A 12231-nucleotide genomic window follows, 5' to 3' on the forward strand; every position below is an offset into this window, starting at 1 on the left:
TCCAGCAGCGATGATGAGGAGTCGCAAGGTCCTCGAATGGGAGCAATGCATTTGTTGAATGCATTACGGAGTCAAGTGGGAGAGAACATGAAGCCAAAGCCATAGAAAGCAGAGAGTAGTGAATTGATGTATGTGGACATTAAGCTCAATGGCCAAACAACTCGTGTAATGGTGGACACGGGCACTACCCACAACTTTATTGTCGACCAAGAAGCAAAGCGACTTAGGCTGATCTTGGAGAAGAACCCAAGTCGGATGAAGGCAGTGAACTTGGAGGCCAAGCAGATCTCCGGGTTGGCAAAGGGAGTTCCCATCAAGATCGGAATATAGAGCAGAAGCACCAATATGATGATGGTGCTACTAGATGACTTTCAAGTGATTATCAGAATGGAGTTTATGCATTCGGTGAAGTTGGTGCCAATGTTATTCATAAACTCCCTATGTATGGTGGGAGGTGACGACCCTTGTATGGTTCCCTTCTCTCAGAGAGGAACTAGGGACCCCCAACAAATATCGGCTTTGCAACTGAAGAAAGGGGTACGAAAAGGCGAATTAACATTCGTGGCTGCTGTGAAGCTAGAGCCACTTGATAAGGAGAAGGGAACCATACAAGGCAAACATTCTGAAGGAGTTCATAGACGTTATGCCACTTGAGTTACCGAAGACTCTATCGCCACGTAGAGGCGTGGATCATCATATCGAGCTGGAGCCAGGAGTGAAGCCTCCAGTGAGACCACCCTACCACATTTCCCCTTTAGAGTTGGTAGAGCTTAGAAAGTAGTTAGATGAACTGCTAAGCAGTGGTCTCATCCGCAGTTCCAAAGCACCATTCGGAGCTCCAGTTCTCTTCTAAAAGAAACAAGATGGGAACCTCCAACTATGCATCGATTATCGAGCCCTTAGCAAAGTGATAGTGAAGAACAAGTATCACATCCCGCTCATCGCGGACTTATTCGACCAATTGGGCAAAGCAAAGTATTTCTCCAAACTCGACCTCTGGTCGAGGTAATGGTAGGTGCACATTGCTGAAAGCGATGAAGCGAAGACTACCTGCATGACCAGACATGGAGCGTCTGAGTTCTTGGTGATGCCTTTTGGCTTAACTAATGCTCCAGCCACATTCTGCACTCTTATGAACCAACTATTTAAAGAGTATTTGGATAAGTTTGTGGTCGTCTACTTGGATGATATCGTCGTCTACAATCAAACGCTCGAGGAGCATGTCAAGCACCTTTGGACAATTTTCAAGGTTCTTAGGGAGAACACTTTGTTTGTGAAAAGGGAGAAGTGCTACTTTGCTCAAACAGAGATCTTATTCTTGGGGCATCAAATCGGTGATGGTTCCATTCAGATGGACAAATCAAAGGTGCAAGCTGCTGCAGAATGGCAAACTCTAAAGAAGGTGTCGAAGCTGAGATCCTTCCTTGGTTTCGTCAACTACTATCGACACTTCATAGCTAGGTATTCGAAGCACGTAACTCCACTAATGGAGTTGTTGAAGAAGGAGCAGCCTTGGAGATGGTCCGACAAATGTGAAGCTACCTTCCAAGATCTAAAGGTTGCTATGTTGGAAGAACCGGTGCTTAAATTATTGGACTATGGGGAGCCCTTCGAATCCATACAGATGCTTCAGATTTTGTCATTGGGAGTACACATGCAGGAGGGTCACCTGGTGGCCTATGAGAGCTACAAGCTCAACGAAGCGATATTCGGTGCACGAGGAGATGACAGCGGTGGTCCACTGTCTATGAGTTTAGTAGCACTACCTTCTCGGATCGTGATTTATGTTGAAGACAAACAACATTGCTTTGAGCTACTTCCAAACTCAAAAGAAACTCTCCCCAAAGCAAGTACGATGGCAGAACTTCCTAGCTGAGTTTGATATGGCAACGGAGTACAAGCCCAGAAAAGTAAATATCGTGGCCGATATATTGAGCCAGAAAGTGGAGCGAGTGAATGCCATACAATTGGAGGGCAGAGACCAAGCTAGTCAATTGCACTCTAACTTCTTTTCCAAAATCAAGGATGGATTGTACAGTGATCCCCAGGTAGTAACCCTGATACAACTCATCAAAGAAGGCAAGGCACGACGATTTTGGATCCAGGAGGGACTCATTTACATAAAAGGGAATAGAGTTTATGTTCCTCGAGTGGATAATTTGAGGCATGAACTCTTAAGAGAGTGTCACGATTCCCTTTAGGTTGGACATCCAAGTATTCACAGAACCTTGGCTCTCGTGGAGAGGGTCTTCTACTGGCCGAAGATGGGGACTGATGTGGAGGAATATGTTTGAATATTCCCCACTTGCCAACAAATACATAAAGGATTGGTGCGCAAGTATGAAGGGCCCTTCCCAATCATCAACAGGGTGGGCAATGTCTTCTATAAGTTATAGCTACCAGCATGGCTCAAAATTCATAATGTTTTTCATGCTAATAACTTAAAAGCCTATCACTCAAATCCGCAAAATGCTTCCCGAAGTGTTCCAACTTGGCTATCCCCCACCAGAGCCTCCTATGAGAAGCGAGTTGAAACCATTCTAGCGGATCGCAAGATAAAGCTACCAAATGGAGCCGAGGAGGCCGAGTACTTTGTGAAGTGGCGAAAGCTTCCTTGAACCGAAGCTAGTTGGGAGCTCGAAAACAGCATACGACATAAAGAAGCAGTCATCAACAATTACCAACAAGTGTTGACGAGAGCGTCGACAGTTTAAGTGGGGGAGAATGTCACGAACAGTCGTCATGCACCCACAACAACTTCGTTCAACAAACCATTCGTTGCTTTTACATACTTGTATAGAGACATGGTAGTATGTTTTATCTTGGTTTTGTGTGTTTTTTCTTGGAAAATGTAAGCAACAACAGTTCACAGCGCTACAATGCGACCGCTCGCCACGTCGGCTCAAACTGCCCCAAAATGGCTCCATTTTCGCATGCCATGACTTATTTTTTGCACGTCGTAATGCACGTGAAATGTCAGCCATCTCAGCACCCTAGAACCCCCCGGGTGGCACAAGGCTAGATGGGGCTTCGGTATATTATCGGGCATTGAACAATCTTCACAAGTTCACACATTAACTTGACAGGAACTTACCTTTGTGCCCGGCATCCGGTGAGCAGTTGTTTATGGACTTGCAATTGTTTATTCTACTTTCTCAAGTCTTTGTTTTCTCCTTCTCTCTCTTTTCTCTCCTGCACTCAAGGTGCTCGTTGAATTGCTTGTAAAGCTTTCCTTCTCGTGAGACGTCGAGACTTGTGTCGCTCGTTTTTAAACTAATCAACTTTCTCTTTTACAGGTCCTTCGGGACCCGAGTGAGGTTGCAAATTGGTTGACCCTTTGCGAACGCATATCGCAAGAGCACGTCATGACTTAGGCAATCTCAGCTAAGTCCGGGAAGTTGGCGCAAGGGTGCTTCACGACTTAGGCAACTCAAGCTAAGTTCGCGACTTTACCGTAAGGGTGCCTTACGACTTAGGCAATTCCAGCTAAGTCCACGACACACACAATGTCGTTGTTGCAGCTGCCTGCGACCAAGGCAGGTTGATTGCCACAAGGCTGCTACACACAAGTAGCCATGCATGCGACCACCTTCAGCTATCGCACCCTATGACACTTCCACTACGTACATAGTCATTGCCTGCGATTGGGTTGGCGACCATCGGAGGTCGTCGCCCTCAACAATACTGTCGCTGATAACAAGTTGTTGACGGTGGTCCATTGATTAAACATGAGGAACCTTGTGTCGCTTACAAGCATACGACAAAACACTAAATAGAAAAATAGATCATAGATCATTTAAGCATCATAAATCAAAATCAAATGACACATTTTCACAAATGAATGATGATAAAAAGATCTGAAATGCTTTTACGATCTAAAGTATTTATTTTAAAATATGGTTCTAATACCAATTGTAAACATAAAAACCGTAATATGCTATTGTTATGTGGAAAACTTTAATACCAGAAACTGAAATAAAATAATAATAGATTAAATATATAATGCATACTTTTCGATGTCATTCAAAAAACTTTTATCTAATTTATAAACGCACAGTCATCGAATCCAAAAGCTATAAAGATATGGATTTGTAAAAATAACTAGACTTGATTCTTTTCTTTTTCTATCCTTTATATAATCGCTACAACCAATACATTAGAGATAAGGGGGAGATGAGAGAAAATATATGATCTCTCGGTAACATTAGATATTTTCTTTCATCAAAATTTCATAAAGTAACTTGATTTCAAATGTAATTTCGCTGAGAGGTTTGCTTCTCATACAACACAGACGCACTCTCTCTCTCTCTCTCTCTCTCTCTGTCTTAAATCTAAAACAAAACATACTTCATATAAAGCTTCATGAAATCAATCTCCAAAATTTCACACAATCTTATAGAATGAAGTCGTAAAGATAAAAAAGCAAACTCTTCTATACGGTGTCTATTTATACATATTGAATGAGAAAATTTTTCTCAACCGAGATTTTCTCATACAATTAAAAAAATCTTATCTACTATGCAGTTGAGGAAATCTCATTTGTTGTGCAGACGAGAAAATCTCATTGTTATCACAATCATCACTAAATTTACAACTTAAGTAATTACTTTTCACTGTAATGTATTATATAACAAATGGTACAAAGGAAACCTTAACCTCCAAGCTACAAGATTGAGCTGCCTCTCCTCCCCCTACCTCTGTTGGAAGTTGAGCTTCTTGATGCAGAAAGCAAACATGAAAGCAAAGAAGACAGCAAAACCAACCAGCACTATGGCTACCACAGGCATGAAGTCAGTATTGTATCCATAATAGTCCTTCACATAGTTCTTGATCTTCTGATCCGACTGGCCAGGCACTGTGATGTAGCTCTCCAAATCCCCATATTGTGTTACTATCAGCCCATAGACCGTCCATTGCAATGGGCAAATCCAGTAGTACCACACCCACCATTCGGGAATCCTCTGCAATCAATTACATTACATTCAGCCACCGATCATACAACTCCACCCCACAAAGTACACAGAAACTTACTGGTCTGGGGATGAAGAAGCCTGAGAAGAGGTTAAAGACGGAGTAGAAGGTGGAAGCAAAGATGGCAGCGACTTGATGATTTGGTGACAGCGAGACGGTCATCATGCCGTAGTAAGTGAAGTATAGGAAGGAGAAGAGGGAGATGAAGTAGAACCAAAAGAACTTTGCCGCTGTCCATTGGAAGTTCATCATGGCGTAGACGATGAGGGAGTAGTACACCGCCTGAGTGATCACGTATGGAATTTCCACGAACACCTGCGGTGGATCAAACTCCGTTGGATCATACCAATCAACGCCCGTATACAGTAGATCGAGCGCAGTCCTCTTACCTGAGCCAAGGCATACGGTAAAGCAGAGTACATTCCAGCGGCCCTTTCTCGATAGAACACCGTCCTCTCGATCGCTACCAGTGGTTGCACCGTCGCGCAGTTATTGACGCCGACGAACATGACCGCTGCGTACATCGCCCCGATGACGATCCGAAGACTGGTTGCACTTCCCCTGCACCACGGAGGCCAAACCCAAGTTCCATCAAGATGATCCCAGCAGAGAAATGAGAGGAACAACATGTCCTGCATCCACGCACCTCTTCTGGCCAATTCTCCAAAATATGGAGCCTAGCAGTAGAGCGGTGAGCAAGGTGAAGACAAATCTGACGAGGTTGTAATCAGGGCTCCTCCAGTAGGTCCACCACTGCTTCCAGAGGCAGGCCTTGAACTGCCCCCAAGGAGACTGGGAGTACTGCGTGGGGAAGTAGAGATCATTTGTTCCCGGTGCCGGTTTACTGAGCTCACTAACCAATGCTTTGTTGCGCCTACCCAAGCAAAACTATGCTAATCAGTGATCAAAGCTGCACGTAAATGGATGGATTTCTTGTCCCAAGGTTGCATTTCACTACTTACTGGTAGCGAGCTGATGATTCGTAGTACTTAGCGAAGTCCATTTGCAGGCGCACTTCAGCAGCAACCGAACTGACTTCCAGCATCCATGTCGCAGGATTGTATTTGTCTTTGATCTTTGGAACTCCAGGAATTGCCTGAAACATGCAAAGCAGGAGTTTTCATTTCTCATTCTCGGCTGCAAGGAATTTAACCTGAATCTAATAATGAGTTCAAAGCAAGAGAAATTGCACCTCGAAGTAGTCGATTATCTTGTAGGAGTTTCTTCCCAAAGGTCCAGAGTAGATTACTTGGCCTCCTCTTTTCATGAGCAGCAGCTGTTGCAAGATCGAAGAAGTTATAGCATCATCGGAACATAAGCAAGCAAGAATGCATTCTATAATCTGTTGGAGGGTCGTCTCGAGATGGGCAGACCTCGTCGAAGGCCTCGAATATGTCGATGCTTGGTTGATGGATCGTACAAACAACAGTTCTTCCGGTGTCGACTGTGTTCCTCACGGTTCTCATGACGATGGCTGCTGCTCTTGCATCGAGGCCTGATGTCGGTTCGTCCATGAAGATGATAGAGGGATTGGCAACAAGCTCCACTGCTATCGTCAGCCGCTTCCTCTGTTCCGTAGACAGCCCTGTGACTCCTGGCAGCCCCACTATGGCATCTCTCAGGTTGTCGAGCTCCACCAGCTCCGTCACCTCATCAACAAATTTCTGAGATTACAGGAATTAGCTTTGGTTCATCAGACACGTCACGATTGGATCGTGTCGGGCATCGTCGTCTTGGACTCACCAGCTTTTCTTCATCGCTGACTTCCTTGTGGAGACGGAGAAAAGCAGAGTATATCAAGGACTCCCGGACGGTGACCTGAGGCGAGTGGATATCGTTTTGCTCACAGTAACCGGAAATCCTTGCGAATGTCTCTTGTTTCTTGGGATAGCCGGAGATGCGGATGTCTCCTTCGATGTAGCCACCAGTCTTTCGCCCAGCCAAAACATCCATAAGGGTGGTTTTCCCAGCCCCGCTCACGCCCATGAGGGCTGTGAGGACGCCCGGTCGAAAAGCCCCTGTTACATTCCTTAGGAGCTGCAGCCTATCTTCTGCGACTCCTTGATCTTTCATTTCCTGGTGAACAGAACAACAACGCATCGTTGCTACTCGATTCCAAGATCATATTGCTCTGCTTCATCCACAACAAGGAGAATGAATGAGAGAGCTCACCGGAGGCATGTCGACGTAGTAATTGACTTCATCAAAGGACATGGTCAGAGGCGTGAAGGGAAGAACCATTCCTCTCTTGGGAGCAACGCCGGAAGCGGCCGTATCGATGGACGTATCACGGCTGAGCCCGTTCGTCCCACCGGAGCTCATTCGCAGCTTCATCATTTCTCCTGTTAGAATGAGCTCAAGTTAGAGCACAGCAGCGACCTTATCGTTCCGAAGCATGGCGAGCGTTGGTGCTATCCTAATTGCGCCACTTACTGGTGTTGTTTCCGTCCCTTTTTGACAATGCGCGAGGTAAAGGATCATTCTTGGAGTTCGTCCTCCTAATTCTCGGCGACTCTCTTGTTTCGTCTCGGTCTTCTTCCATTTCTGCTGCTGTTTCTTCAGATATAACAGCTTGCGGTTTTCCAATAGCTGCGCGTCAAAGTATACTGAGCTCAACTGAGAAGAACAGGAAGGAAGTCTGCATCATCAGCGAAACATACGGAGAGGTAGGTTGACAACATACGATTCAGATACATGAGGAAGAAGGTGAATAGCAAATTGAAGAGGATGCTGAATCCCAGAAGCGCCAAGGCTCCAATCCAGTACCATCTGGCCTCTGCGAAGACACTGGCATTTTCGAGGATTGACCTTCCTAGCGGTCGACCATCTGCTGCCTGTCACCAATCGTATCAGAGATCTTAAGCTCACACAAAATGGAGCTGCACAATATCTCACAGTTCGTGGGAGAAGAACTTACCCGTCTGTTCATCCACCTGGGAGCCAAAAATTCGTTCACCGCTAAAGCATTATATCCGTAGGTAAGTGGCGAAATCCAGAAGCCCCATATCCACCATTTGGGAATCACATCTGTTGGTGAAGAACGAAAAGTTCAGTAATCATTCGCCCTTTCGTGTCCTGATCTCAGGCGGTGGATGAGTACCTTTGGGTAGAATGAAGCCTCCAAGAACAAAGATGATGAGCACGGACAGAGCCCCACCGGTGTTGGAGATGATCATGGACCTACAAATACCGGCGACGGTTCTGAACAGCCCCGCCGCCATTTGCTGGATCAGGAACACTAGCACCAGCTGCTTGAAGAACCTGTGACATTGAGAACGGTGAGTGCTACGGCTCAGCAAAAGAGATCAGTATGTCTGTGGAGAGCTAGAAGTTTACCTGCTGGCCTCCGGGGCGTAGCCAATGGTGTAGTAGGTCATGGCAGTCCAAACGATGGTTTCCAGGATCGATATCGGTATTCGGAGGAGAAAGTTCGGCAAGGTGAATACCCATGCCGGATAGAAGAGCAGGTCCCTGTGCTTGTAGAACACCGGGAGACGCGAGATGGCGATGGACAGCTCCGCGAAACCATTGAAGACGTTCACGATCAACCCGAAGAGGAGCGCTCCAATGTAGGTGACACCATCGTCTTCGGTCCTCGTGTGCATGCGAGTCCTCAGAAACACGGTTGACGCTATGAGCGCCACGATGACGAGCTTCGCGCGAATCGAACAAGAAGATGATGTCAATCGTAGGACTCCGAGGCGAGCTACCAGCAAATTCAGGTGACGGGGTTGGGGGCGTTACCTGAACAGTCTTGAAGATGTAGACGAAGGAGTTACGCTTGATGAGGAGCCACTCCTTGGCAAAGGAAGCTTTGAGGAGCTCCGAGTTGGAAACGGACTTCTTGGAGAAGACCAAAGCGGCCTTGTGGCTCTGCGACTTGTCGAAGGGGATGGAGAGCTCGTTCTCCAGACGAAGACCGACGTGGAATCGCTTGAAGCGCTGAGAGAACTCGGAGACGGAGATGTAGCGGTACGGCCTCTGTTTGTCCGCCCAGTACTGCTCCTGGTCTTTCCTCGACGTTACCTGCGACCAAGATCGAGATCATCGAGGGCCGAGTGCGCACGCTGCTCGTCGGCGAGGACTGAAGCCTGAGCTCTGTTTCCTTACCTCCTGCAAGAAGTCGGCGATGCCTTTGCGCTCGGGGCAGCGGAAGCCGCAGGCCTCGAAGAAATCGAGGACGAACTCGCGGGGTCCCTGGTAGACGATCTGGCCCTCGGAGAGGAGGATGATGTCGTCGAAGAGCTCGAAGGTCTCGGGCGCGGGCTGGAGGAGGGACATGAGGATGGTGGTCTCACCCAGGTGGACGATCTGCTGCAGGCATTTCACGATCTGGAAGGTGGTGGAGCTGTCGAGGCCGGTCGATATCTCGTCCATGAACAGCACTTTGGTCGGGCCAACGATCATCTCACCTGCATTGCCATGCCGATGGAGGTCTCATTACGCAGCGAAGCAGGATCGGATTCCAGCATTCGTCGAAGGAAACAGGAAGAAGGTGCAGGTTCTGTTCATTCACTGTTCCTTCCTTGCAGATTGTTCGAAGATTTAGAAGGTACGAACCTGTGGTGACGCGCTTCTTTTGACCTCCGGAGATCCCTCTCTGCATCTCATCGCCCACAATCGTATCACCACAAATGTCCAGCCCAAGTATCTGCAGCAATTAATGAGTCAACGCCATGGTTAGACGTCGTCCATCTTCTGTAATGAATAACCCACTATTCGTCGACTAATTTGATTTCATTTGCATTATAATCACTCGATTATTATTTCCGAATTCTTGAAATATGGTGAGATTTCTGTCACTGTGATCGAAATCAACACGCCATTTCTACGCATCTTAGTGGAGCAAAAGAAGAGGGTGGAGGAGGAGGACGACGTAATCGAGCCGGTGCACCAACCCCCACCGCGTGGGGTGGGTGACCGCCTCCCCCCCCGCTGGACCCCACCCCCAAACGCCAGGGCCCCGTATCGAACTCGTTGACTTCGTCAGACAAAGACGACTGCCGCTCTCCTGCCTCGAGACCAGCAAGTATCTCAAAGCAGTTTGACCCGTCGGAAGCATCATGAGTCAAGTAAGAATCTACGTACCTTGAGAGTGTAGTCCGTCAGAAGACTGCTCTTGACTCCCTCGATTGCTGTGGCCTGCAGTGTTTTGTTTCGGAGAACCTTAAGATCAACCAATCATCATGGATTAAGGCCTGCTTCTGATCAGATTAATAGTTACCTTCATGAAGAGATCCACTTCAGCTTCTGGGAGAATTCCTGCATCCTTCTCCCTCTTCGCCAGCTCCGTCAGGAGATCTAACAACACGATTCAGCACTCAAACTCTAGTACGAGCTACCATGTGGACTTGCAGACGAGAAAGGGACGGACGGGATGGCATGAATCAGTACCATATCGCGCTCCTACGCCTTGACACCTTGCAGAGAAGTCGAAGGTTTCTTTGACGGTCATCTCGCCCACATGAACATCGTTCTGGCTGATGTAAGCTGCAGTTTTCTGGGGCACGAACTCGTCCAATCTGTATCCGTTGTATGATATCTCCCCTCTGGTCTGCAAGTCGTAGATTTCGTTTACGACGGGTTGGTCGAACTGATTAAGCCATGGAGGAGGAGGTCAGTCACCAACCTTCAAACTCGGATCGAGTTTTCCAGCTAAAGCTAGCAAGAGGGTGGTCTTCCCGGATGATGGAGGGCCTAACAGAAGTGTCATCCTGAAAGAAACCATCGTTGACCATTTTAGTCGACTCGATTGCTATTTCTGCAACTTCTTGGCGAGCGTGATCACCTCGAGGGTTGTACGACTCCTGAGACATCTTTCAGGATGGTGAGAGTAGTTCTCTTGGTGAGGTTGATTCCCAGGAGGCCGATGGCGGACTCGGCGATGTCCCTGGCGGTGTTGGTCAGCGTCGGCAGAGCTCTGTTCCCGACATGGCATTCGGCCTCCACGTTCAGATGCTCGAACCTCACCTCCACAGTCGGTAACTGGATGCCAACCCTGCATCACAACTCCCGTTGGTGAGGAGGACTCAGTATTGGTCTCAAATTGTTAGCAAGCAAATCATGTTGGAAATGTGATCACCATCACGACAGCCACCCATTGCTATCAAATCCAAAAGCGTCAAGGCTCTGGGGACAGGAACTTTTGTCCGGCGGTGCGAACGGAGGTAAACCCATCGCCAAGAAACTTGCTGCACATTAATTATTCTTGTCCTTCCCGAATACCCAACGCACTTTGATGTTGAATAGATTAGAATTAGGCAAAAAGGACACATCTCTGAAAGCAAATTACTATGAAGTACTCGAGAGGTAGTGTTCCCCCACGATCTTATGATGGCCCGACCAATAGCCAATAGGATGGGACCTCGAGCTTTACATCTGTCTACCATTACCCGTCGATTCCTTACCGCGGATGGGTGATCCATTTATGATGCAATCCTTGTGTCATAAAGGAAGATAGTTGACAGGTAATATTAATGGATTGATTGGTTTTGCCTTTTTCTTTTTTGCTTTCTGTTGATGATAAGACGTTTGACTCGTTGTTGGATCATTCTACCAAGCATGTTTCGTGGTCCAAAATAGCGCATAATGATGGACTAACGAAAGAGGAGGAGGAGGAGGCAGAGGGGGAACTCACTTGTCGATACGGTTGCGCAGCTTCTTGAGGAAGCGCTCGTTGTCCTCCTCGGCCACCTTGAAGACGCGCTCGATGAACTCCTGCCGCTCGTTGACGCCCATCTTGCGCACGTCCACCTCCTTGTGCTGGTACCGCCGCCGCCCCTGCTCCCCCTCCTCCACAACCGACCGGAGGATCCCGGTGCGCAGGCGGTTGTAGGTGGGGAGCCTCTCCAGCGCGGCCCACCGCAGCGCCTCCTCGTCGTCGTCGACCCTGCTCCGGCTCCGCCATGACCTCCCCCGCGTGCTCGACGGCGCGAACACGTCCTCCATCCCCCAGTTCCCCACGTTCACGCCCCTGCTGAGGCTCCGGCTCGCCCGCCGCCCCGAGTCCCACACCCTCTCCATCCCTTCACCTGCCTCTCCTTGTCTCCCTCTCCCCTCGTATCGTAGAGCTCCGTGGCGTGTTATGTAAGTAGTGGGGAGGGGAGGGCAGGAGTAGGGGATTGGGAGGAGGAGTTGGGGTGGGTGTGGGAACCTCGTTTTCTATATATACACATCAGGCGAAAGTCCGATAAGGCGCGGTTGGTGAAGCGGTCTTTCCTTTCTCTGAAGCATCGAACGCTTAATTCGTCGCGTTAGGTG

The 12231-nt window shown here is 48.1% G+C and overlaps 1 protein-coding gene across 1 annotated transcript; it reads right to left on the reverse strand.

The window, feature by feature from the left end:
• Positions 1–4415: 4415 nt before the first annotated feature.
• On the reverse strand, positions 4416–12191 carry LOC135653162 (ABC transporter G family member 42-like). Its single transcript, XM_065174772.1, has 23 exons — positions 11609–12191; positions 10760–10969; positions 10601–10685; positions 10366–10525; positions 10196–10272; positions 10060–10113; positions 9532–9622; positions 9082–9383; positions 8716–8997; positions 8308–8624; positions 8072–8232; positions 7889–7998; positions 7655–7805; positions 7405–7560; positions 7144–7313; positions 6715–7047; positions 6345–6635; positions 6164–6247; positions 5934–6067; positions 5618–5845; positions 5361–5532; positions 5032–5286; positions 4416–4961 (listed from the first exon to the last, which is right to left on the reverse strand). The coding sequence occupies exons 1-23, from the start codon at positions 11992–11994 to the stop codon at positions 4692–4694; spliced, it is 4479 nt and encodes a 1492-aa protein (XP_065030844.1). The 5' UTR covers positions 11995–12191; the 3' UTR covers positions 4416–4691.
• Between the last annotated feature and the right edge of the window lie 40 nt (positions 12192–12231).

This window comes from Musa acuminata, chromosome BXJ3-11 (assembly GCF_036884655.1).
Source record: "Musa acuminata AAA Group cultivar baxijiao chromosome BXJ3-11, Cavendish_Baxijiao_AAA, whole genome shotgun sequence".
NCBI classification, from domain to species: Eukaryota; Viridiplantae; Streptophyta; class Magnoliopsida; order Zingiberales; family Musaceae; genus Musa; species Musa acuminata.

Excerpts from the sequence above, each read along its gene's own strand:
- LOC135653162 (XM_065174772.1), bottom strand. The coding sequence starts at position 11,994 with ATGGAGAGGGTGTGGGACTCGGGGCGGCGGGCGAGCCGGAGCCTCAGC. Across the intron at positions 10,686-10,759 it reads GGAGTCGTACAACCCTCGAG|GATGACACTTCTGTTAGGCC; the intron begins GTGATCACGCTC and ends GGTTTCTTTCAG. Across the intron at positions 8,233-8,307 it reads TACGCCCCGGAGGCCAGCAG|GTTCTTCAAGCAGCTGGTGC; the intron begins GTAAACTTCTAG and ends TCAATGTCACAG.